Source organism: Orcinus orca, chromosome 1, assembly GCF_937001465.1.
Source record: "Orcinus orca chromosome 1, mOrcOrc1.1, whole genome shotgun sequence".
NCBI lineage: Eukaryota > Metazoa > Chordata > Mammalia > Artiodactyla > Delphinidae > Orcinus > Orcinus orca.
In genome coordinates this window covers 44,694,839-44,719,908 of record NC_064559.1, presented here as the reverse complement: position 1 = coordinate 44,719,908, position 25,070 = coordinate 44,694,839, and the positions used below count along the sequence as shown (strand labels likewise).

Sequence of the window (25,070 nt, the reverse complement as noted above, 5' to 3'; positions counted from 1 at the left end):
AAAAAAAAAGAGACTGCTCTTCCATCATGCATCTTGTGGTTGCTTATTGTCTCCGGCTGATGAGTCCTTGAAGACACATCCTTCTGTATGTATTACTCAGAAGTTTCTAGCTTCCTGGGAAGTCTTTTTGGGTGTTTTGTTTGTTTTTCTGTAGTAAACCTTCCATCAGCAGTTCTACACCATCTTTTTGTCCCCATCCTTGTTTGGCATTGTTATGCCCTTGGAGCAGAGAAATGATATTTCAAGTTTTTTTGATTTCTGCCATTTCTCATTTGTTGAGACACTGTGCTGGGAACTTGAGGTGAATAAAGCTGAAATGGTTAATACCAAACAGTCACTTTCCTTGGTGAGTTTAAAGCCTAGTTGGGGAGAAAGCCATTTCAGCAGATGAAACAGTGATGGAAATGGATACCTCTGTTAATTCATGGTCGTCAACTTCATTTGGGAGACCCATGCTGCTGTTTCAGTGTTTCCCAGCCTAGTTGCTTTCCATTTATTTAAAATGCTTTTTATTTCACTCCCAGCTGCTGATCCACCCCCTGCCTCCCTCACAGCTGATAGACTTGCCTCCTAATTAGAGAAATTAAAAGTCGTCAGGTGACAAATCTTTCATTTCTTGGCATAGGATTGACATGTTTCATAACCCGGGCTTACCCTTTGCCACTTCCCTCTGAGCTCAATGGAGGAAACAGCGCTTTTTCTTTCCAGAGTCACATCATCTCAGATATGGATTGCAAACCGTTAGGAGCCCCAGCATAGCAACTGTCCAGTCCTCCCAGGGCTGCTCCCCACCTCTGTTGTCTGCCTCCATGTTTGTATGAAATTTTCCTGCTCTAAACTCTGATATAGAGAGAGAAAAAAGGAACCAAAAAAATCCCCATGGAATGTACATTCCCGTCTCCTTTCCGCTCTGCTTCTCTCCTTATCTTCACAAACTTTTCCAAAGTTTCCTACACAATCTCATTCTACTTCCTGCTTTCCTCGGGCTTCTGCCCTCATGACTCTACAGCGGCTGCTTTACCAGTCACAGGTACCAGCTAACAAATGCAAAGGATCTTCTGGCCCTGTGTTCCCTAATTCTGTAGCTGCAAATGACTCATGTTTTCCTACTATTTTAATCATTCACTACCCTTCCCTTACTGTCTTCCCTTCATTTTCATCATGCCTCTCTGGTTCCCTTTACCAGATCTTCTTCCTCTGTGCATTATTTAAATGTGGGTTCTTCAAGACTCAGCCCTAGCCCCTCTTAAGAATTTTCTCTCCCTTCCATGTGTCACCCAGCGCATTTGGGCTAAGAACTTTCACACGTATATCAACAACCTAGAATCTCTCTTCTGAGATTCACACCCGAATATCTATACCTCTTCTTTCTGATTCCTTCACTTGTATTCTTAACATCTCACACTAAGCATGGCTGAATCTGTACACAAAATCCTCTGGTCTCTATAGTTCTACTGACACCTGTCCTCTTTCTTTCCACTTTCTGTTCACACTGAATTCAGAGTGATCTTTACAATACACAAATATGATTCTATCCAAGCCAAGCTTAAAATCCTTCCACTGCTCTTAGGACTGGCCTCACAGCATCTCTCCAGCTTCATGTGTTGCTGGTTCATCTCAGATCTCCCATGCTCCCTCCTTTAAGTGCCTCTTCGTTCCAGGTCTCTGCAGAACCCTTCACAGGTGGCGCTCTTGCATGCATTGTTGCTTCTCTCTGCCTAGGCCTCGCCCTCCCCTCCTTCCCTCCACCCCACCCCCTTTTCAGTTAACTAACAGCCTCCCATGCTTTTTTCTTTTTTTTTTAACATCTTTATTGGAGTATAATTGCTTTACAGTGGTGTGTTAGTTTCTGCTGTATAACAAAGTGAATCAGCTATACGTATACATATATCCCCATATCCCCTTCCTCTTGCGTCTCCCTTCCACCTTCCCTATCCCACCCCTCTAGGTGGACACAAGGCACCAAGCTGATCTCCCTATTCTATGCCAGCCTACCATTCTTGAACCAGTGAACATGTCACTTATTCAGACAGTCTTCCTCATCCATTCCTCCCTCCCTCCAGGTCCAAGTTAGGTCTCTCCGTCATGTTCTTTCATAGCACAAATATGCACGTGATCTTCTCCGCATTTCCCACAATCGTACTTAAAAATATTTGTATAGGTACTCATTTAACGTCTTTTTTTCTCCATTAGAATATAATTTTCATGAGGACCATGGCAGTGTCTGTGTTTTTCACCTTTATATTCCCAGCACCAGCTCAGCTCCTGACTCGTGGCAGAGCCTAGGGAAATCTTGTGTTGTGAGGGTCAGAGCACAAGTGCAGGCAGTGGCTTGGCATTTCAGCCAGGGGCTGGCTTCGCTAGAGAGGCATCAGGGGCTCACAACTGAGGAACACTTGCATCAGGTTGTTAGGGAGGGGACAGGTTGAGGAGAAGGCTTGGATGAAAAGATCCCAGTTTGAATGGCTGCATTAGAAAGTCTGTGGGGCATATTGGCGCAGACGTCCAGTAGCTTTTGGTCTTAGGTTTTCCTTTTTGAAAGGAAAGTTTCTGCCTCACCTCCCAGGCACTCCTCCTTTTGTGGAAAGGAATCTTTCTGGGAAAATGAAATTTGGCCTAATATTCATACAGATTGGCTTTTCTGCAGCAGATGGAGAATGAGGTAATTGTGCTTTTCTCTGGGCTAGTCTTCAAAAATATTAAACTCATGTTTTTGGAAGTCATTCCTCAAATTAAAACTTTTGATGTTGTTGTTTTGGATTTGGTCGAGCCATTTTTTTCTCTTGGCAGAAATCATCCGTTTAGATATATTCAGCACCACCCATTCCCATAACACAAATATCATTTTCCTATTTTGTGTTTCTCCTTGGCCAAGGGCCTCTTAAACTCCCATTTCCCTTGCTCCCTGCCAAGATCTTCACTTTCTTCACTTTCACTTTCACTGCTGGCTGGTTGGCCTCCTGAAGGTAAGGAGGAGCAGGCTGCTGTCTAAGACAGAACAGCCCTACTCAATTCTCGTTGCAGAGACGGTGCCTGTCTTATTCCCAGTTTTCAACAAATGGTTTGCAGCATCCAGTTTAGGACATCAGTGTCAAATTAAAATGTTGAATGAATTTGGGCAGTAGGAATTTGGGCGCCTTGCTTCTTTCCTCTACTTCACTTGTAAAATGGAGACAATGTCTCATTCAGCTAAAAGGATGAGTACTAAGCAGCCCGAACAATGTGTAAGGCACATCTTCGTTACTCAATACGATAGTAGCTATTAAACCAATACATGGGTGTTGCTGTTACGTAACACCCCAGGGCAATGTCAAATTCAATAAAACCTTAGCTTTCCTACTTGGATAATGAATTAGTTAAATAGTTAAGGTTTCTAGTAACCCAAGAGTTTCTTCTCTTAAGTACTAAGACTTTAAAAAAATTACTCTTAATAAAATGGATGTAAGTCGTTCTAAAAAACGTAATTCTTTGCCCAGACTGAACTGATTTAAGTGCTCTCATGTCTGTGGCTTTTGCAATCAACTACCATTTCCCCATGCTCTATATATTCCCTTGAAGTAATTTCTTCAAATCACCCCTTTCTCTTTCAACTTTGTTGTTGTGGAATTAAAATCTGATAAGTAAGCGTGTTGTTAGAACACTGTCTCTGATTAGTATAATCTCTTCATAAATAAAGGGCTGAGAGCGTTCCTATGAGTAAGATCTGTAACACTATGTGCATGGGAATTTTTGATATATTAGGGTTACTTAGAGGCCACTTCTTTTACATTTTCTTGTTCCAAAATAGCTTTTGGTCAGATGTAGTTTCCAGATTACAGTCTGTTCTGTGAAGTGAAATGCTGCTTTACAGTTTTCATGTCCCCACGTAACTGACCATAAAGGGAGCAAAGCTGGTTGGGGCACTCAGATCTGGAATTAGAATAGCAGGGAAATGAGAGAAGGAAATTTTACTCCAAACTTCATCAAAGAATAAAGGAGGAAATGTTTCCTGTCAAGGCAGAATACAAGGAATATACAATTAGATAGCTTTGGATGAAAATAGAAGTATAAAGTGGTCCTTAAATAATATAATCTATTATATAGAGTGCTATTCTGTATTTAAGTTTGTTGGATAAATTAAGTGAAAAACTAGAGAAAAAAGAGACTGTCTAGTGACAGAGGGGGAGGCAAAGCAAAATAGTTTCTGCAGGAGGTAATAGAAATCGACCTTGAGTTGTCAATAAGAATTTTTATTCCTTTGTTTATTCTGTTTTCTTCCTCTTGCTTCCACCTTCATTATGACAATAGCACTTTGCTGTGTCAATTCTTATTCCTTTTAGATTGTAAACATTTTGGGGCAAACAGTTTGAACTCCCCTTAGCTAGTTTTGAATGGGACCCAGAGCAAGAGAAGGCTCTCCAACAGGACTCAGTTACTGCGTAAGCTGCTCTGCCCCTTGGGCCATATGACCATTCAGATCCATTGATGCTTGAAGTGTGTGTGGCAGATAGGGGTGCTGTGGTAGGTGAATTGCAGCATAGGCACCTTTGGTGTTAGGCCTTGCCATCCTCTGTGGATAACTACCGTCCTTTGAAAAATAGCTTTTGGCCTGCTTACTGGGCCATAGTAGAGATTGAATGCTTAACCATGGGTGACCAAGTTATCATGTGACCTGAGCTGACCATCATGTTATCTGACCCACCAAGCCATAAAATTGGGTGTGCACAGATGCACTCCATCATCAGATGGAAGTAGAGTATATGAAATTGGGCTGAACAGGCCCTGAAGATACCAATAAGTTCCATGAAGAAGTGGCCCAAATGTCCATGTTCCCCATTCCTGTTACACTGCCTTCTCTTTTCCATCCTCCACCCAGAGCCTCATGGGGGAGATCCCTACGATCAGTTGACAAAAGGAGAGAAAACTTGGGCCTTGTTAGAGGTGATTGTACACACTATTTAGGCACCACTTGAAAGAGGACAGCTGCAGGGCTCAGCAACGTGGTCTTCCCTTCACCAAGGCTGAGCTGGCTACAGCAGCTGCTGAGTACTCAATTGGCCAGCATCAGAGTCCCCAGCAACACTGAGTCCCCAATATAGTAGCATTCCTATGGGTCATCAGTCAGCTACCTGGTGGCAGATTGATTACACTGGACTTCTGCCATCCTGGAAGGGGCATGCTTTGTTTTTACCTGAATAAACACTTACTCTGGTTGCAGATTTGCCTTCCCTGCACTCAAGGATTCTGCCAAAACTACCACCTATAGATATACAAAATGCCTTAGTCACAATATTCCACACAGCATTCTGATCAAGGAACTCACCTCACAGCAAATGAAGTATGGCAACGGGCCATGTCATGGAATTCACCAGCCTTACCATGTTCTCCACCATCATGAAGTAACTAGCTTGATAGAATGGTAGAATACCTTTTGAAGACTCAGTTATAGTGCGAGCTCTGTGGCAATATCCTGGAGGGCTGGAACACGGTTTTCCAGGAGGCTGTAAATGCTCTGACTCAGCATCCAGTATTGGCGCTGTTTATCCCCAGGATTCATGGGTCCAGGAGTGGAAGTGGGAGTGGCACCACTCACTATTACCCCTAGTGACCCACTAGCAAAATATTCGTTTCCTGTCTGTGTGACCTTATAGTCTTCTGACTTAGAGGTCTTAGTTGTGAAGGAAGGAATGCTTCCACAGAAGTGGAACAATGATTCTACTGAACTGTAATTTAATACTGCTGCCTGACCTTTTGGGCTTCTCATGCCTCTGAACCAACAGGCAAAGAAGGGAGCTACTCTCTTGGCTGGGGTGGTTGATTCTGACTATTAAGGGGAGATTGGGCTCCTCCTCTCAGGTGGAGGTAATGAAGAGGATGTCTGGAATACAAGAGATCCTCTGTGGTGCCTCTTAGTATTATCATGCCATGAGTTAAGTCAATGGAAAACTATAAGAACCCAATCCAGGAAGGACTACTAATGACCCAGACCCTTCAGGAATGAAGGTTTGGTTACTCACCAGCTGAGGTGCTTGTTGAAGGCAAAGAAAATACAGAATGGATAGTGAAAGAAGGTAGCTATAAATACCAACTACGACCAGATGACCAGTTACGGAAATGAGACTGTGTTTGCCATGAGTATTTCTTCCTTAGTTTGTTATGAATATGTGCGTGTGTGTGTGCATGTACACACAGAAATACAAAAACAGATTCATATTTAAGTTATGAAGTATCAATGTGAAGAATAAGCATTGTTTAAGGACTTTGTGTCCTTTTCTGGGGAAAGGATTAGTGCATTTCCAGTTGTACACAGGATATCTGTATCATGTTAGCCAGGAGTATGACCTTGTTATTGTCTTTCTTTGGATATTAAGTGTGGTTGAAGGAGAGGTATATGGCTGCCGAGTTGAGAAGGGGTGGACTTGTGATGGTCAGTTTGCATCAACTTGGAGGATGTTTTTTGATGCAATTAATATTTAGGTCAGTGAAATTTACTTAATCAGGTTGTCATCTATAATGTGGGTGGGCCCCACTCTAATCAGCCAAAGGCCTGAATAGAACAAAAAGACCAACCTCACCAAGCAAGAGGGAATTCTCCAGCAGACTACCCTTGGACTTCATCTGAGGCATCAGCTCTCCTGGGTCTCTGCCTGCTGGTGTTTGGACTAAAACTGCATTATTGACTCTCCAGAGTTTGGAGCTTGCTGTCCCATACTGCAGATTTGGACTTGTCATTCTTCACACCTGTGTGATCCAGTTCCATAGATAGATAGATAGTTAGATAGATAGTTAGATATGTATCTACCTACCTATTGGTTCCATTTCTCTGGAGAACCCTGACTAATACAGGAACCAGGGAGGCAAAAGTCTTTATATAATTGTCAGAACTTAAAATCTATGAAAACATAAAAAAAAAAATTCTTGAGCACTTTAGAATTTTCTTTTGTGAGGGAGGAAATTAATAATATCTGCAAGCCAATGCAGGAAGATAATTTAATCAAAACACAGCGTATTTGGTAAATAAAAATTCATTTCCTGTAATCGTATGAGAAAAGTATGAGAAATATTCATTGATATCATTTATACACAAATATTGATGCACTTAAATCTAAATATAACCTAAAAACTCTTGGCAACTTTAATTTGTTTGATTTTTTAAGATTTAAAGCCCGGACTAACAGCTGCACCTTGTAAGTCCTCAGTTATTCTTTGAAAGTTATTTCAGAATAACTATCACTATTAAAACATCCAAAGTTAGTCTGTTTATTGCATAACATTGTGCTGTCATCTGAAGTGATACATGAATCTGAAATGTAATTTAGCTAAATGTCAAGTGGTTTCTCTCGATAAAGATTACTCTTTTCTTTCTGAATAATGGGGAAAAGGAAAGAGCATGAATTCTATGTCAGTGACACCTCAGCTCACATCCTGGTTATCACCAATCTGGATGTGAACAAGGTATTATATGTGTGCACTCCATACCTCCTCTTCTGAGACATGAAAATAATAATGATTTTTGAGGGATGAGAAGATCTTTTGGTTTTGAATTTTATTTATTTTTTATACAGCAGGTTCTTATTACTTACCTCTTTTATACATATTAGTGTATATATGTCAATCCCAATCTCCCAATGAAGGATGAGAAGATTAAATGAAATAAATTTTCTTCATAAGTCTAATTTCCCTTTCTTTTTTATAGTTAATAAACATTTATAATTTTATAGTTTAACAATTCATATTCTGTATGAGTTATAGAATCTAGAATGCTACCAGTAGCAAAAAGCTTCAAGTTCATTCATTCTACCCAATATTTTTACACATAAGTAAAGAGTCCAAAGAGGATTTTCTTTACCTAGGTCCCCCTAGTTGTAGGGGAAGCTTTCAGAGATAGAATGGAGCAGAGTGAATTAAAAGCTTTGGAGTCTGACAGACCTGGTTTTAAATCTGCAAGAAACCACTTTCTAGATTTGAGACAGCAGAAAAATTATCTTCTTTGTGTTTCAGTTCCTTTATCTTTAAAATGGTAATAGGGAGTTCCCTGATGGCCTAGTCGTTAGGATTCTGGGCTTTCACTCCTGGGTCCCGGATTCAATCCTTGGTTGGGGAACTAAGATCCTGCAAGCAAAAATAAAACAGGAAATAGACCAGAATTTATACATATAAAATGGTAATAATATATATATCATAGAGTTGTGAAAATTAAATGATGCATAAAAACAGATTAATTCATGTGCAATAAATAAAGGATAAATTATAATCTATACAATCATTCAGTTATTTCATTATTCAAGTTTTATGTACAAATAGTATGACACTTTCTTTCCTCTGATAGCAACCCAAATTTCTGACTTAAATATCTTACCTGAAAACCCTCTTTAAGAATTAGTGTAAAGCAATAATGAAAACAATGGGTTACATAACACATGAATCCCGGTTTAATAAGGGGCTGTTTCCAGAAAATTCCTAACGTAAAATAGTCATCCATAAGTATGTGTTGGGCTACTGGCACATGAAGAAGGACATCTGGGGAGTTGTTTTCTCCGGATTAAAGAGGTTTTATGTTCAATCTTCCAACTTCTCTTATGAAATCTCTCTCTGAACAATAGCACAGGTTGTGTGTTGTATGTTGAAATGAAACAGTGTAATCTGTTACTAAGAATTTTTTTACTCTGAACTACCTGACTTGTATTGGGTTTAATGTTAGTGTTGCAAGTAACCAAATCAACAGGCTTAAAATCCCCTCTGACTTCTTTTCCCCTTAAAGCCCTTCATAGTCTTATTTTTCCCAACTCCCTAGTATACTCCTGCTGCAATAAGAAGGCTGGTCTTTTCATCTCAAAATCACATACCCTTTCTTATTTGTGCCTATCTTGGCCTGACCTTAGGCCCAGTGTTTGGCACATAGTAACAATAAATGGTTTACTATTATTATTATTATCACTATTATTGTATTGCCTATAAACTCAAGCCTTCATTCAAGGCCTAATCGAAATCCCTCCTCCTTCTCCTAATTTGTAATCTGCCTTCCTTACAACTACTCTTAATATTAATACTATATTATACTCCATTCGCCCACTGTATAACCCACTTTAGTTTCCTATCTTAGCTTTCCTCCCTCTCCATAGAAGTTTTTAAGAACTTATATATTTTACTTTATTTACAATTTTAAAACTATGTTCGAGAGCATTCTGTTCATCTGAACATACACAGGTTCAAAGCCATTTAAATTGCTGCATTGCACTGAACTGGTAGACTGTGTTTTCATTAATGAGGTCTTCAATTTGCATCTGATTTGATGGCCACTGAGTATCAGAGAAGAGCCCTGAATTTGGAAATTAGTGCTAGGTGTCCTGCTATTCACTGTTCTACCTCCAATAAGACCTAACCTCTAGAGACTTCCCTTTCTCTATGAAAGAATTCTATAGCCTTTTTCATCTTTTTAGTTCTAAAATAATGATTCTGTGTGTGTGTATATATATATTTATCACATTGGTGAGTGACACCCAAGAGTCAGGATCCAAGTGCTGGGAACACAATGCAGGTGTATTCTCATATCTGCTTTTAAATTCAAATGTTGCTATATCACACATCATGTAGTCTCTGAAAAACTCCTTTGTACACTCATGAGAGAATGAGAATGAAAAAAAGGAAGATAAGATCTTCCTGCTGTTATGAAAATAGTTTTGACCTTGTGGACCCCCTAAAAACTATGCACACTTTGAGAACTGCTGGGTATAGGGAAACAACCAGCTCTCTTAGGCAATGATGCTTCAGGACCACAAGGAAAATGACAATATCTCCCTCTTCAAAGAAACACCCTTGCATTTCAGTCACGTTACAGATAGCCTGTTTTACTGCAAAAACTCTTCATTGGCTTATGCTTCTCCCATCTCCAGAACAGCCTCCTTCCCTGCCCTCATCTCTCCCTACGGAATAACTCTGCATCTTTAACATCAAGCTCAGGTTTCTTCTTTGTCTGTGAAACTTTCTCCACCACTCCAATCCCTCTGACTGAAATTGACCACATCTTCTAGACCTCATGTACTGCCAGCCTGTAGCATTTGACTTTGGTAAGGTGTACTACCAGGAGCCTGGGGTTTGACCCTTGACTCAACTCTGCTATTTATTGATTGCATGACCCTGAAAAAGTTTTCAAGGTCTTGGTTTTAAGTGCATTGGTTTCCTCTTCTGTAAAATGGAAACCTCATAGTGATTTTATGAAGATTAAATAAGACAATTTCTGTAAAATACTAACAGTTCCTACCAGATAATAAGAGCTCAGTGAATATCATCTATTCCTGTGTTTCTTGTTGTCATAATTATTTTTACATTTCTGCCTCACTTAAATTAACTATATTCCCCAGATCCACCCTGGGGATACTTGAAACATAGAGACCACTTAATCAGATTGATGAATGAATTAAAGAATGAAGAAATAAATTTTGTAGGTTTTTTTGTAGTTGATTAAGTTCTTTTTGATGGCTTAAATAACAGCATATTTTTGAAATGGGTCAGCATAAAGGAGTGCTAAGAATTCTGGACCAAGAAGGCAAGATGCTTACTCAACTGCAGATTACCAGCTAATAGATCTTATACAAGTAATAGCAGCCTTTCAGAACTTCCATCTGAAAAATGAGCAAATACTTTTTTGCTCATTTTATAGCAATTTTGAGAGGATCAAATTAAAAAAAAACTACACCCAAAAGCAAGCCCCAAACTGCAAGGAGTCAAGCAAATATAAAGGATTGTTGTTGCTATTGTTGTTGCTATCAGAGTTAGTTGGCTATTTTAATAATATCTGCTTTCTAATAGACATTAATTCTTGATTTTCTTAAGTGAAATATTATTTTCTTCTTTTTTTTTTTTTTGCGGTACGCGGGCCTCTCACTGTTGTGGCCTCTCCCGTTGCGGAGCACAGGCTCCGGACGCGCAGGCTCAGCGGCCATGGCTCACGGGCCCAGCCACTCTGTGGCATGTGGGATCTTCCCACACCGGGGCACGAACCCGTGTCCCCTGCATCGGCAGCCGGACTCTCAACCACTGCGCCACCAGGGAAGCCCTGTTTTCTTCTTTTTAACAATTAGATATTATCAAGGTATGAGTGAACTTACAATTCTTTGTTACCAAATGTGGGACATAGAAAAACTGAAATGAAAATGACATATTTTATGATTTTACTTTACAAATGATCTCTGTGTTTCATCATTCCAGGTGCCTGTGGTGGCCATACTGGGCTCAGGTGGGGGTTTCCGAGCCATGGTAGGATTCTCCGGTGTGATGAAGGCATTGTATGAATCAGGAATTTTAGATTGCGCTACCTACATTGCTGGTCTTTCTGGATCTACGTGGTTAGTATACATTTTAAACCTTAGTTTTATCATCCTAAATGCTTAGCATTTATCTACCTGAAACTTAGAAAAGAAATGAGGGTTTAGAAAACTGACATTAACTTCAAATTACTGAAATATTCCAGCTTGATGCAGTAATTTGTTCTTAAAAATATTTTTTAAGGCAAATTCATACTTAATGATGACTGTTGTCATAAGTTTGCTCCCTTTAAGCCCATTTGTGACTTAAAATGTAGTTAAACATAAAACAAAAAAATAGGTCAATTGAAATAATTCTATAGAAATATCTCAGAAGTGGAATAACATACTCCACCCATAATTAATTTAATCTTCCTATAATTTACTGATTTGTAATCTTGCAGCGATTATGTCTAAGTACATGATTCGCTAGGTATTCATTTTCTTCTTTAAGGCAAATAGAATGAAATGCAAGATACCTCAGTATACAGAAGAAGGAAACAACTTTTGAATGAAGAAATGCAATAAATTTCACTGATTTATATCTAATTATGAAATTAATCCTTTAAATGTATCTAAGCTCAGCTAAATTTAGAGACAGAGTAAAAGCATCTGCATGTATAATATTTGTATGCTGTAGATTTGCCTTTTCAAGAATATATTTATAAAACGTTTTCAAAGACAATACTATGTACTTTTTGGTTTGCTTACCTCACATAATAAGTATATTGAAAATCATATATTTAGTCCTTGCTTAGATGTCTCAAATAAAAGTATCACCTTATTATAGAACTTCTGATATTGGCTTGTAAGGCCTTTTAGTCACTCAGCCATGATAAAACTTATCTTTTATAATATTTTATTATACATAAATATATAACATATGTATTATATAAGTATATATCATATAATTACAATAGATATAATAATATATATTATATATGTCTATATTTTAAAATTTCTGTGTCTTCTCATCCTGTGAGATGGCTATGAGTTTCTTCATCTTTCAAGCATAGAACATATGATTCACAAGGCAGGTGATTTGTCCAAGATCAGTAGCAGAGCCAACATATAGACTTAGGATTTCGATCCCCTACTCTAGGTTCTTTCAACTAAACCAGAACCTTCTCTTGGACAGCTATATATTCTACATCAGTGGTGCCCAAAAGGTTGGGGACCGGTTTCATGGAAGACAATTTTTCCATTGGTGGGGAGATGGTTCAGGAGGTAATGCCAGCGATGGGGAGAGGCAGATGAAGCTTCACTCGCTCGCCTAATGCTCACCTCCTGCTGCATGGCCGGTTCCTAAGGTCCACGGCCCGGGGGTTGGGGACCCCTGTTCTACATAGAGATTCATATTTAAAGAGTCTATAGTTTCTTAAATATTTTGAACCAGTTTCTTTAACTAAAAAACAAAAACTTAGAACCATGGTTGCCACCTTCTTTGTATGTACTCTCAAAATGATTAGTCTTTTTTGAAAGAAAGGTGTAGCCCATCATTATTCTTTCCTTTGAAGGAAAGAGCATGCACCTGCCTGTTTAATGAGTAATATGAATGTGATGGAAAAACTTGGACCCTTAGATTAATTCACCTATTCAAGCATTTTATTATTAGTCTTCAGGTAGTTTTCTTTATCTGTATTCACTGGTTTTTAGATCCCTGTGGTCCATCACTGACTAATACATTGCAAGAAGCTTGCTTTCGTAAATTCATCTAACAACAAAGACCAGGCCTTGAGTGTTATTTTAGTGGTGTAATAGTGTATATTTGTGTTTAATTAGAGCTGCAGTCATTGCTTTGGTTATAGATTTGGGAAAACATCTAAGATCCCCTCTCAGGGTTCTGAAAACAAGTCCTACAAAATGTAATTAGGAGAATTTTAGATGTTACAGGCCAATCATTTAAATATTATAGGCCACCTTCAATTCCTGCTCTATCCTTCAGTGTCTAATTTCCTCAAAGGTTAGCCTTTTCTTTTTTTTTTAAATGTATACATTTTAATGTTGCAGGAAGTTGACTTTAGAATTAGCCTATCTCTTTTTTTTTTAACATCTTTATTGGAGTATAATTGCTTTACAATGGTGTGTTAGTTTCTGCTGTATAACAAAGTGAATCAGCTATACGTATACATATATACCCATATGCCCTCCCTCTTAAGTCTCCATTCCACCCTCCCTATCCCATCCCTTTAGGTGGTCACAAAGCACTGAGCTGAAGCCTTTTCTTAGTTATTCTATTTCCTTAAAATCCATGTACTCCTAAAATCCTACAATCATTTTTCACCAAGAGGCCATATAATTTCCAAATATAATGGTGTCTTTTGAAGTTCTTATTCTCCTCAACTTTTGGGGGGAGTCAGGGAGGATGAAGTTGGGAGTTGAGATATTTCACACATTCAGTTGTCCCTCTTTCAAATCCCTCCTACCATGCCTTTTCCCCCCCCATCCTCTCTGATTGCTCTCTCCTCATAGCTGTCTTTTCTACTTCCACTACTTTTTTCCTTAAAATGAGCTTCTCTCCAGGACCTGCCTTTTGTTCTATTACATCGACACATCCTCCCTTGGTAATTTCACCAATTTCTACCACTTCAGTTATTACCATCAATAATTTAATTTGTAGTTCTTCAAAACATCTAAAAACTTACTGGAAGAAAGAAAGAGAGAAAGAGAGAGAGAGAGAGAGAGAGAAAGAGAGAGAGAGAGAGGAAGGAAGGAAGGAAAGAAGGAAAGATGGAAGGAAGGGAGGGAGGGAGAAAGAAAACCCTAATGGACAATGCAAAGTAGCCATCAGAGAAGAGAATCAAGGGAAGATGAGTTTGCAGAGGTCAAGTGTGGGAGTGCTTCACAAAGTAGTGGGTATTTTAATAGAGGAAAAATCTATGAGAAGCTTCGCTTAGAACTGGGTTTGGAGATTTCATGGTTTTAGTGAAAATTACTAGATAAAGTAAATGAAGGGCACTTTTGATCATGAAATTACAAATAAGAAATGAATAGGAGATGAAAGAAAGAAAGGTGGGAATGTGAACCTTAGTAGGAGCCATCTATTATTTCAAGACAGGGAATATAGGACCCAGGAAATGTTTTATTTTGTTTTCAGAATATAAAAGACTAGAGCATTTTTGTAGAAGTCTGAGGTGATGGAAATAGTGTAGAGGGATAGATAGAAGATAAAGAAATAGATGGATCTTGGATACAAAGAGATTCGGGCAGAGACAGGACAGGACAAGATAAAAAGCACAAGTGAAGCTATTAACCATGGAGAAAAGAGACACTTCCTGAGATAAAATAAAAGGTGGTCAGGATGATTCATATTAACAATTTTCTCTCAAACACTATAGGTGAGAAGGTAGAAAGTTCAAAGGAAGGAAGTCAGAAACACTTGGAAAAAGAAAGTACACTCTTCTGTTGTATAAGTTTTTATATTCTGCTGATACATGACCATTACCTGGCACAAATTAGGTAATATGGAAATATCTGGAGAAGGCTTGGACCTCCCGTAAAGTTTTCTGTGATCACAAAAGAGAATTTTATGTAAGACAAAGCTTTTTTTATTTTTTATTTTTTTTGCTGTACGCGGGCCTCTCACTGTTGTGGCCTCTCCCGTTGCGGAGCACAGGCTCCGGACGCGCAGGCTCAGCAGCCATGGCTCACGGGCCCAGCTACTCCGCGGCATGTGGGATCTTCCTGGACTGGGGCATGAACCCGTGTCCCCTGCATCGGCAGGTGGACTCTCAACCACTGCGCCACCAGGGAAGCCCAAAGCTTTTCTTATAATTGCTACTATCTTTATGATAATTATTTCTGAAATTATTTTTGGATGATAGTTGTTATTCATTAAATGTAAGAATTAGCCAAGCAGGAGAACTGGCCTGAGTGAACTAGTGACAGTAATCCTGTGTTCTTTTGCTCAGTGAGCACAGCTCTCTTCCTCAGCACAGCTGCTCATTTGTGGTGTCACAGGGCTATTGGATTTCAACTGCTGTGTTTGTATGACATTACCGTCTAAAGAGAAATGAGAGCAGCTCTGTGTCTATAGGCAATGGGACCCAATTCATTAAGCTATAAAAAAGAATTCAAGAATGAAAACTTTCAGTTTAACATCTGAAGAATTCGTGGGACATTGAAAAATAAACCAATTTTAATAGGAGCTGGCCTGTAAGAAATGATAGGCTAAAAGATCAAGATTATGTTAGAGAAAATATGTTGTTTGAGGTGAGGACTGTGCTAACGAACCTCTCCCACTTGTCACGTGTTTAATGACTAAATGAAGACTTGCATAAGTAACTGCACTTTGGGGAAAAATTAATCTAGGAATTTATTTAGGATTTCAGGATATTTGCTTCACAAGGTCGAGGGTCTTGTTAAGACATTCCAAACCTTGATTGCATATGAGAATCACTTCTGGCACTTTTTTAAGCAGAGAAATTCTAAATGTTTACCCCTGAAGATTCTGATTAGGAAGGTCCTGGGGAGCCAGACACTGATATTTTAAAACTTTGACTCTGTGATTTAGAGGCAGGAAGTGAACCGAGAATTCCTTGTTCTCTGGCATAATTTAAAGTTTTTTTTTTTAAACTTTGTACTTAGCCTAAAATGCATTCATATGGAGAGAATGAGGTGTCCCATCATATAAATATATTGAAAAATTAGAGGTGAGTATTTTCAGATTTATAGAGAAATAAATTGAAGACCCTTTCATTCAATAATTATTTATAGAGGCCCTGCTATGTCTAAGACACTTAGTTTTTGAAACTTGATTGGTATAATTGGGAGTCACTTATTGGTGAAGAGATGAAAATTAAGGCTTAACTACGGAGTTGATGCTTGTGTGCTTTAGATGGTAATATGTCCACAGAAGCTCATGATAGCTGAATTCTGCCTTGGTGCAATCAAAGAAACAAACAAAAAGCAAAAAAAGCAATTTAAGGAAAATTGACCATTGCCTGCTGTTCCATCTTTAGCTGTCACCAAAGCCAAAATCCAAGTCTTAGATGTCACCATAATGATGTCATGAAATGTCTGTCCAACTCACACTTGTTACTTCTAAGGAAAATGGGCTCATAAATGCTGAACAAGCAGAGAACATTAGCCCCAATGCAAATGGTTGAGGTATTCTAGGTCCTTCTGTCTTTCCATAGGGCTTGTATACTCGAGCCAATGGTTTCATGGGAGGGAAAGAAAAAGAGAAAGGGGGAGAGAGAGACTCCCCAAGTGAATGAGTTTACTTCAACCTTTAGAGAGCAGAAATGGACTGCAACCGTTCTACATGGAGCAGAAAAGAAAGAATTGGATTGACATGCATATACACTTGACCTCTTAAAATGATCTGCCTCTGAAACTGTGGCACAGATTCCTAGGTTTTGAGCAATCTCTGAACCTCAGAGGAAGGATTTTCTGAGTCTTGATCCAATGGCAAACATTGGGAGGAAAGGAAGAGAAAAGAGGAGCCTCCAGATCTTGCTGGAGGAAATCCATGAGGCTGAGGTACTTGTTAGAATCATACGTTGATTCATTTTAAAGACCAACTAAATATAGATGGAGAAGAGAAGTCTTAAATAACGTGAATGAGATGTGAGTAATTACATCATTCTGCTGAACAGTTAGAAATGACAACTTCCAATAGCAGAATGATCATATCATTTCCTCTTTACCTACCCTAAAAAAAAAAATTCTGTGGCTAAATTGATTTCTGCTGACACTGTTTGTTTGATTCTTTTCCTTATTTTTATGCTGCTTCATTAAGGAAATGATTTGATGTATCTTAATAATAAAGTAAAACTGGATTGCATACAATAAAGATAGAAGTGGAAAAAAGTATATGTTTGTGTGTGTGTAATATATATATGTATAAAACTAGAAACTAGATTAAAAGTTCATTCTATAACATGTAGCTTTGGGAGGCATGAGACACAGACTTTGGTTTCAGGTTTCTAGAATTCAAGGCAAAATCCAAACTATGCACAGTTATATAATGCACATTTTTAATAAGTTAAGGGCCAGCCAATGATCCATGGATATAGAAATTATTCTTGATACTAAGACCAGTAAAGAATTTCTTAATGTTCTCATAAAGAATGAAATATATCCTGAATAGTTCCAGAATTGATTACTTAGAGACTCAAAAAGAAGTTTTATTTTCCCATTTTTATTGTATCCTTAAATGTAAACCAATATCATTACACCAATGTGTGCATTTATTGAAAAGCATGATGAGGTCCAGAATCAGATCTTTGTTCATCTAGATGAATCGTGTGGTAGACCTTGGAATAACTATAGGAATGGATGGACTCTGCATCTTTCTAGCAATCTCAGCTGTAATTTTAATAGATATTTGGTGATTATACCAGGCTTGAGTTCAGAGTAAGTCTATCTGATTTATCATTATCTCATGTTGTGAGAAATGTTAAGAATCCAGTTTATATAATAAAGATCTTTTAAGAATGTTTACTTTTTTTTTGCAGAGCATGTGTTCCATTTTAGGTCTGTCATCACTCTTCATTTGTTAAGTTTTAATTATTCTCAGTTTGTCTCTAAAGAAGTCTGAATCCAACAAGTAATTCTAATTTAATGTGTAGTGGGAGTAGTTTGATCTCTAAGAACTGAAATCTTACTTTAAAGATTTTTAAAAAATAAAGGCTATCAAGGGAGAGGACAGATTTTAAATTCGAGTTCTATTATAATTGGGGAACTGTAAACATGTTATTTTTTTTTCTGTGATAGTTTTTTTTTTAACATCTTTATTGGAGTATAATTGCTTTACAATGGTGTGTTAGTCTTGCTTTATAACAAAGTGAATCAGTTATACATATACATATGTTCCCATATCTCTTCCCTCTTGCATCTCCCTCCCTCCCACCCTCCCTATCCCACCCCTCTAGGTGGTCACAAAGCACTGAGCTGATCTCCCTGTGCTATGTGGCTGCCTCCCAGTAGCTATCTATTTTACGTTTGGTAGTGTATATATGTCCATGCCAGTCTCTCACTTCGTCCCAGCTTACCCTTCCACCTCCTCATATCCTCAAGTCCATTCTCTAGTACGTCTGTGTCTTCATTCCCGTCTTGCCCCTAGGTTCTTCATGACCTTTTTTTTTCCTTAGATTCCATATATATGTGTTAGCATACAGTATTTGTTTTTCTCTTTCTGACTTACTTCACTCTGTATGACAGACTCTAGGTCCATCCACCTCACTACAAATAACTCAATTTCATTTCTTTTTATGGCTGAGTAATATTCCATTGTATATATGTGCCACATCTTCTTTATCTATTCATCTGTTGATGGACACTTAGGTTGCTTCCATGAACATGTTATTTAAATTCATCAATCCTCTGCTTATCTTTAAAATAGAAGAATTGAAAGCTATCACAAGTCTTCAAGACAACAACTTATGAGCAATTAGCCAGCACAGGCCTAGAACATACCAAGACTCAATAACAGTTAGTTTTCTCCCCTCCATGAAGGGAAGATAAATCACTATGGTGGTATTTTGATATGAATGTCAAGAAGACAGGAGATTTAAATATGTGCTACATTCTCTTTGGTTGGGTGAAGTGGTAGAGTATTTCTTTCATTATTTTGTGCTCTCAGTTCAACAGTTCAATATACTGTGCTTGTCATATACTAGGAATTTGCTAATCATTGAGACTAAAAAAGATAAATAAGCAAAGTTTTCCCTGCAGATGGTCACAACTAATTAGGGGAGACAGATAAGTAAACTAATAATTAATATTTAGTTTGAGAGCTACAATATTAGAGATATTGGTTCCCAGGAGGATCATAACTTAATGTTTACCGTCTAAATATCACATACCAAGGCATATGGTGATTTCCAGCATCACTAGAGGCGGCCAAATGGCTGTTGGCCAAGAATCTTCACAAGAAAGCATTTATCTTTCAGACCTACTCCTCTCCATGATTTCACCATTAGATCTGTATGCTCAGAAATTCTGAGACCTACAGTTGGCAAAGCTTGGGATTCTATCTAGGCCAATGGACACACACACACAATTGTCAGGAGAATTAGGCATTCACAATTGTTTGGACAGCACATTTTCTACCTATAGATAATCATAATGGAAAGTCAAATTATCAGATTGCTTGGCTAGTATTATATCCAGCAAGTCAATTTATTTACATGGCTCTCAGTGTGTTGTGTCATCAGTCTCTCATGGTCTGTTAGGGATACCCATTCCTGGAGACTAGACAGTGAAGAGTTGGCCCAATAGGGCATCCTCTCCTCTGGACTGTGCAGGAGAAGTCCAGTGTTTCCTCTGAGGCCTCTCCTTTACTTCCGTTGTAGACCAGCTGTATTCTGATTGTTGCATCCTTTCCTTAAATGAGTTAATGTCTTCAATCAGAAAATTAGTTAACCAACTATTTCTATTATTCTTTCATTTTCTGATGACAAAGATGACTGCTTTCTTTGGAGACTACTTACTGTGTGATGCCCTTTATCGTTACTGATTGTCTTTTGTCTTCTTTACAGGTACATGTCAACTTTATATTCTCACCCTGATTTTCCAGAGAAAGGACCAGAGGAGATTAATGAAGAACTAATGAAAAGTGTTAGCCACAACCCTCTTTTACTTCTCACACCACAGAAAATTAAAAGATACATTGAGTCTTTATGGAAGAAGAAAAGCTCTGGACAACCTGTCACCTTTACTGATATCTTTGGGATGTTAATAGGAGAAACACTAATTCACAATGTAAGCCTTGGCTCAGTCTACAATCCTTTTAATACAAGAAAACGATGTATATCGTAATGTTTTAAATAAAACAAAATACGATACATTTTGTAAAAGTCAGTTGACTCACCTTATCCTATCAACATGTACTGAGTACATACTCCCTGCCAGACGTAACTCTTCTATAATACGTTTCATCCTACATTACATTAGTTCTTACCAGCTTACTAATTTATTCTAACTATGTGTCAGTTTTGTTGTTGTTTTTGGTTTTTGGTTTTTGGTTTTTTTGGCCACAGCGCGCGACTTGCGGGATCTTAGTTCCACGACCAGGGATTGAACACGAGCCCTCGGCAGTGAGAGCGCAGCGTCCTAAACGCTGGACTGCCAGGGAACTCCCTACGTGTCAGTTTTGATGTATAGGGAAATACTTTTTTATTCCTTTTCTTTGGAAAAATACACATTTTAACCCTTAACTGCCCATTCTGCCCAAATAGCAATCTCTTTTAGATAAAGAGGTGAATAGAAGTAATATTTAAATAGCAGAAGAAGAATGGAGCTTTCCTGGAGAGAGTCAGAAAAAAAAGGAGTGAATCACATGGAAGAAACCCATTCGACACATGACAACAGAGCGACATTTTATCTGAACATGAAACAGGGCGGGTAGAGTTTGTGCCAGGGAATCTGGGGGCTCAATTCCTTCTGGGCTCCCTAGCTACCAAACGTCGATATAGTCCTGAGACGTATGGCTCTTTTTAGAATGAAGGTAATTACCTCCATAGAGCTTACTTTTTGCTGTTTTTCAGGATCAGAGGTCCTGAAAATAGTCATAAGACTATTTTAGTAAGACTATTTTTATTACAAAAATTTTGTGTCTTGATTGGAAGTACTATTTTACATAGTTTTTTTAAATCTGTATCTGTTTGTATATGTAAAACCTTTTCTTTCTTCTGTGGACAGAGAATGAACACTACCTTGAGTAGTTTGAAGGAAAAAGTCAATACTGGACAGTGCCCTTTGCCTCTTTTCACCTGTCTCCATGTCAAACCCGATGTCTCAGAGCTGATGTTTGCAGGTATGGAATTTCCTCTTGCAAAACATTTCCTGGAAACTTTGAACTGTGGTTCCTAATGATTTTCTCTAGAGGAAGTTCATAAGCAATTTTAGTTGCTTATTTTAATATATTTTCTGTAACATAAAAACTTTTGAAAATATAAGAATTTTTTAAGCTAGATGATTTTCTGATTGTAGAGACTATCCTATGAAACTAGTTACTAGTATATCTTCATTCAAATTAGTGGGAAAGACGATATAAAAGTAAATCATGAATATAATCAATATTCAATTTTAATTATTCATTTCTCAAGGATTTTTAACAAAATACTATGTCTAGGGCTTTTAGGCAAGGCATATATTTTTGTTTGCTGTTTATCTGTTCATTAAATTGGGTAACATGATATCTGTTTATCATTCAAAACACTATTCTAATTTTTATAATTCAGCACCTTAAAAGTACTAGCCTGTACTTGTGGCAGCTGGTGAAAAAAATGCCTCATTTTGTTAAATCTCAGATGTAAACATTTGTTTCTTCTGTAGCTCTGTTTCTTGTTGGGTGCTCTAAAAGGATGTGACTTCGTACTTCTCCAGGCCACTGCCAGTCCTAGTCTGCAGTGTGATAGAATTTCTGACTGTGGCTAGTAGGGTTCATTGTATTTTTAGGAAAAGTATCTCAGTGACATCAGTCACACCATGAGCTTAAAAAATCATTGTGAATGGCATGTAATCACCAGATTTGTATCTAGAATTCTTGTGCAGTTTTACCAAGTCTCACTTTTTCTTCAACTGACTACTGTCAAGCTAGAATTTTGAATAGTTTATAAAAGCAGTGCACCTGGAATTCATTCATTCAACAAGTGTTTATCAATTATCTTGACTAAAATGTTTCTCATGCTTCAGAAAGCACTTATCATATTTATTGTCTTATTCAATATTTACTACAACCCAGGGAGGGAAGGAGGTATTTTTAGCTCTGCTTCACAGAAAAAAAATAAAATAAAACCTCAGAAAGGTTCAGTGATTTGCCCATTTCCACATAGAAAGTAAGTAGCAGAGCTGAGAATTGGTCTTGAAATACTTTGTTCTTTTTATAAAAATATTGGCTTCTCTGATTACTGATGATGTAGAAGGTAGTATGCCAGGTGCTGAGCTTGAACTCCCCTTCCCTCCACAGTATATTGCCCTTTTTCTATAAGACCCGATAATATGTTTGAGAAATTTGCAATAGTTATTAAAGAAGTTAAAGCACAAGAGAGAACAGAATGTTACTATGCACTGTTTCCTTGACCAAGTTGTGTGACACCTTTTAGCCTCAGTTTTCTCACCTGTTAAATGAGGATGAGACTCTCCTTATAGTATTTTGCTAAATAAATGAGATAAAGTATGTAAAGTACTTAAAACAATTGCAGACCCAAATCAAGTTTCAGTAAATCTTAACAATGTGGAGTGTTCTATGAAAGCTGTATGAGAAGAGTCAAAGGTCTGAAGATGAATAGAATTTGTATATGAAAGGCAAATTTAATTCTTGGATGGGGGTTTCAGGCATGCAGTAAGAGTGTCGGATAACCATGGCGTACTCAGCAGCAATGAGGAACCACACTTTGTGATGGAGTTCATAGGGAGAGTTAAGAAAAGTAAGGGCCATGATAAATTGTTTTTTTGTTAGTGTTGGTTTTGTTTTGTTTTATTTTTGCTTTCCCATAGCTATTGTCTTATGAGGTCTTGGAATGCTTGGAAATTGGTTGGTAAATACCACTAGCACGCCAGTCAAATTTGTGCATAGCCAAACAAGGCTTCTTTTACCCCAGAAGCATTATGATTTAGTTAAACAAGCATTAAACTAATTTGGAAGCCTTGTCTTACTTCTAAGCTGAAATACCTTGGATGGGTCATTTAATCTCTCTGATTCTTATTTTCCTCATTATTAAAAAGAAGGGTATTAATAAACATCAGATTTATCTTACAGAGCTATTAAGCCAATTGCATGAGATAGGGATAATACTGACTATGATAAAGGGACATAAAAATATAATAGTTTTATTGTTACTGTTACGATTGTTAATGGCATTTTCACAGTTGTCTCTTTTTATTCTGAAGTTTTAGTCAGCAGCCATTCTCAAGAGAAAATCTGACTACAATAATTAAAGAATAAATAATATTTCCAGCGAGTGAATATTTTAGATTCATCTAGAGTGAGAAATGGCTGTTTTATGTGCAGTTAGTAGTCTTTCAACTTGGATGTGTCTGATTTGGGCCAACTGCCTAATTTCAATATTGTTACTGACATGAGAGAAACCCCATTAACCTTCATTGTTAAGTTTCTGTGATGAGGAGGTTCAAGCTGTTTCTTCCAACAGAGTTGGACAAAACCATCAAACGTTAGTTATGTTGATCTTGTACCCAGATAAGACATTCAAAGGGGCATGTTATGAGTGTCTGAGTAGCTTGAGTTATTGGGGAAAAAAAAAAAAGGAGACATGTCTATACTTTATGCCTTTAAATTTGCTTAGATTAAAATGGACATTCAAGAAAAAAAGTTAAAATATTATTTGAATTATATTATAAACAGTCAAAGATCCAAACTACCTTACAGAAGTTTTATCAGCTTTACTTCAACAATACCAGAGAATGTTTTTCTTCCCTCTTAGAAAAGTTTTAAACACTTTCCCCTTTTGAAGGCTTTAAACACATAAATATTAGTTGTTTAAATGGTTACATATTTTTGGCTCCTCCACTTCACTACATTTCTAGTAGGATTTCAAACTTTCATTTTAAAGTTTCCATTGGTCAGTAAATTGCATTTACTGAGCACAATTTCTAGACTTAACATCATGTTAAGTTCTTTAACAGATGCTATAGAAGTAAAAATATAGTACTTCCTCAAGAAGTCTATAGTCTCATTAACAAGACAAAAATAAAACATGAAACATTAGTAAGCCATACACATAGAATACTACTATCTGTTAGAGTATATAGAACTGACATAAATTGTAAGATATTAGAGATTTAGTATAGTCATAAGAAGGACTTCATGAGGGTGATGGAACTCAGATTTAAGTTAAACTTGGAAAGATCTATCAGTTGGGGGTGAAAAGTCAACTTTGTGTGAACAGTGTAAGAAAATGTTCAGAAGGTAAGCCAAAGGTACATTTTGGGGAGCAGTAAAGAGACATTAGCCTTGGTCTCATGCGTGAACTGGTGAAGAGTAGTGGTGTATTTGGGAAAACCATTAGTGCCAAGTTATAGAAAGCTTTGAATTCCAGACAGAAATGTTTCTATTCAGTTATGATAATGGGAAATACTTAATGATTTTTGGTAAGGCAATAAAATTATTTAAATAGTGTTTTTGAAAAAAAGTATTTCGGTGATTCATATGGGTAGATTGGTAAGAAAGAAACTGGAAGCAGTGATATTACTGTGTTTCTTTAAATAAGGTCCTGGAACTAGAGAGAAACTGATAAGGAAAGAGAGGAGAAGATGAATGTGAAAAGCTTAAAGGTTACCAATGAAATGTGCGATGGATGGATTTGATGTGAGTGGGTTTAAGAGTGATTTCAGTTAAGATAAATTTTTTTTCTGGGCAGTAATAGTGTGATTTACAGAAGCAGGTAAGCTTGACTGGGAAGCAAGGTGATGAGCTCCTTTCCAGGCAAGTGGAGCAGGATGTGATGACAGCATACTCAGACGTAAGTGCACAACAGGAAGATGGAAATGAGTAGATGGAGGCTCCGGAGAGAGGGTCAAGTTTGAAATGTAGGAATCAGCAGCAGAGAAATAGTAGTCAAAGTACCATAGTGAGTTCTTCAGTGAGGATTAGAGAGCAAATCTGCCTCTTGAGAATGTCTCTCATTACTGTGTACACAAACCTCAACATTAATCAAGAAGAGATTGCTAGAGGAGTAGGAACCAGGAGGTCTTTACCCTTTAGTACCCTGGAGAGGGGTGTGAAATTCAGAGATAAGAAATTACTCACAGTGATATAGAAATTTTCCTCATGGCCTCTGATTCATTGCTAGTCATGTCTCACCAACTCCATGTAAGTCA

The 25,070-nt window shown here is 37.7% G+C and overlaps 1 protein-coding gene across 9 annotated transcripts in view; it reads left to right on the top strand.

The window, feature by feature from the left end:
* The window catches only part of PLA2G4A (phospholipase A2 group IVA), a 201,857-nt gene that overhangs the window by 128,624 nt on the left and 48,163 nt on the right, over window positions 1-25,070 (top strand). For all 9 annotated transcript variants that reach the window (XR_004486206.2, XM_049701605.1, XM_033438003.2 and 6 more), the window contains 3 exons: window positions 11,188-11,324; window positions 19,769-19,991; window positions 20,931-21,045. Coding sequence is in view for 8 of the 9 variants with exons in the window: in XM_049701605.1 (XP_049557562.1) it covers window positions 11,188-11,324; window positions 19,769-19,991; window positions 20,931-21,045 (475 nt within the window). In the remaining variant the exon portion in view is untranslated. The remainder of the gene's footprint in view (window positions 1-11,187; window positions 11,325-19,768; window positions 19,992-20,930; window positions 21,046-25,070) is intronic.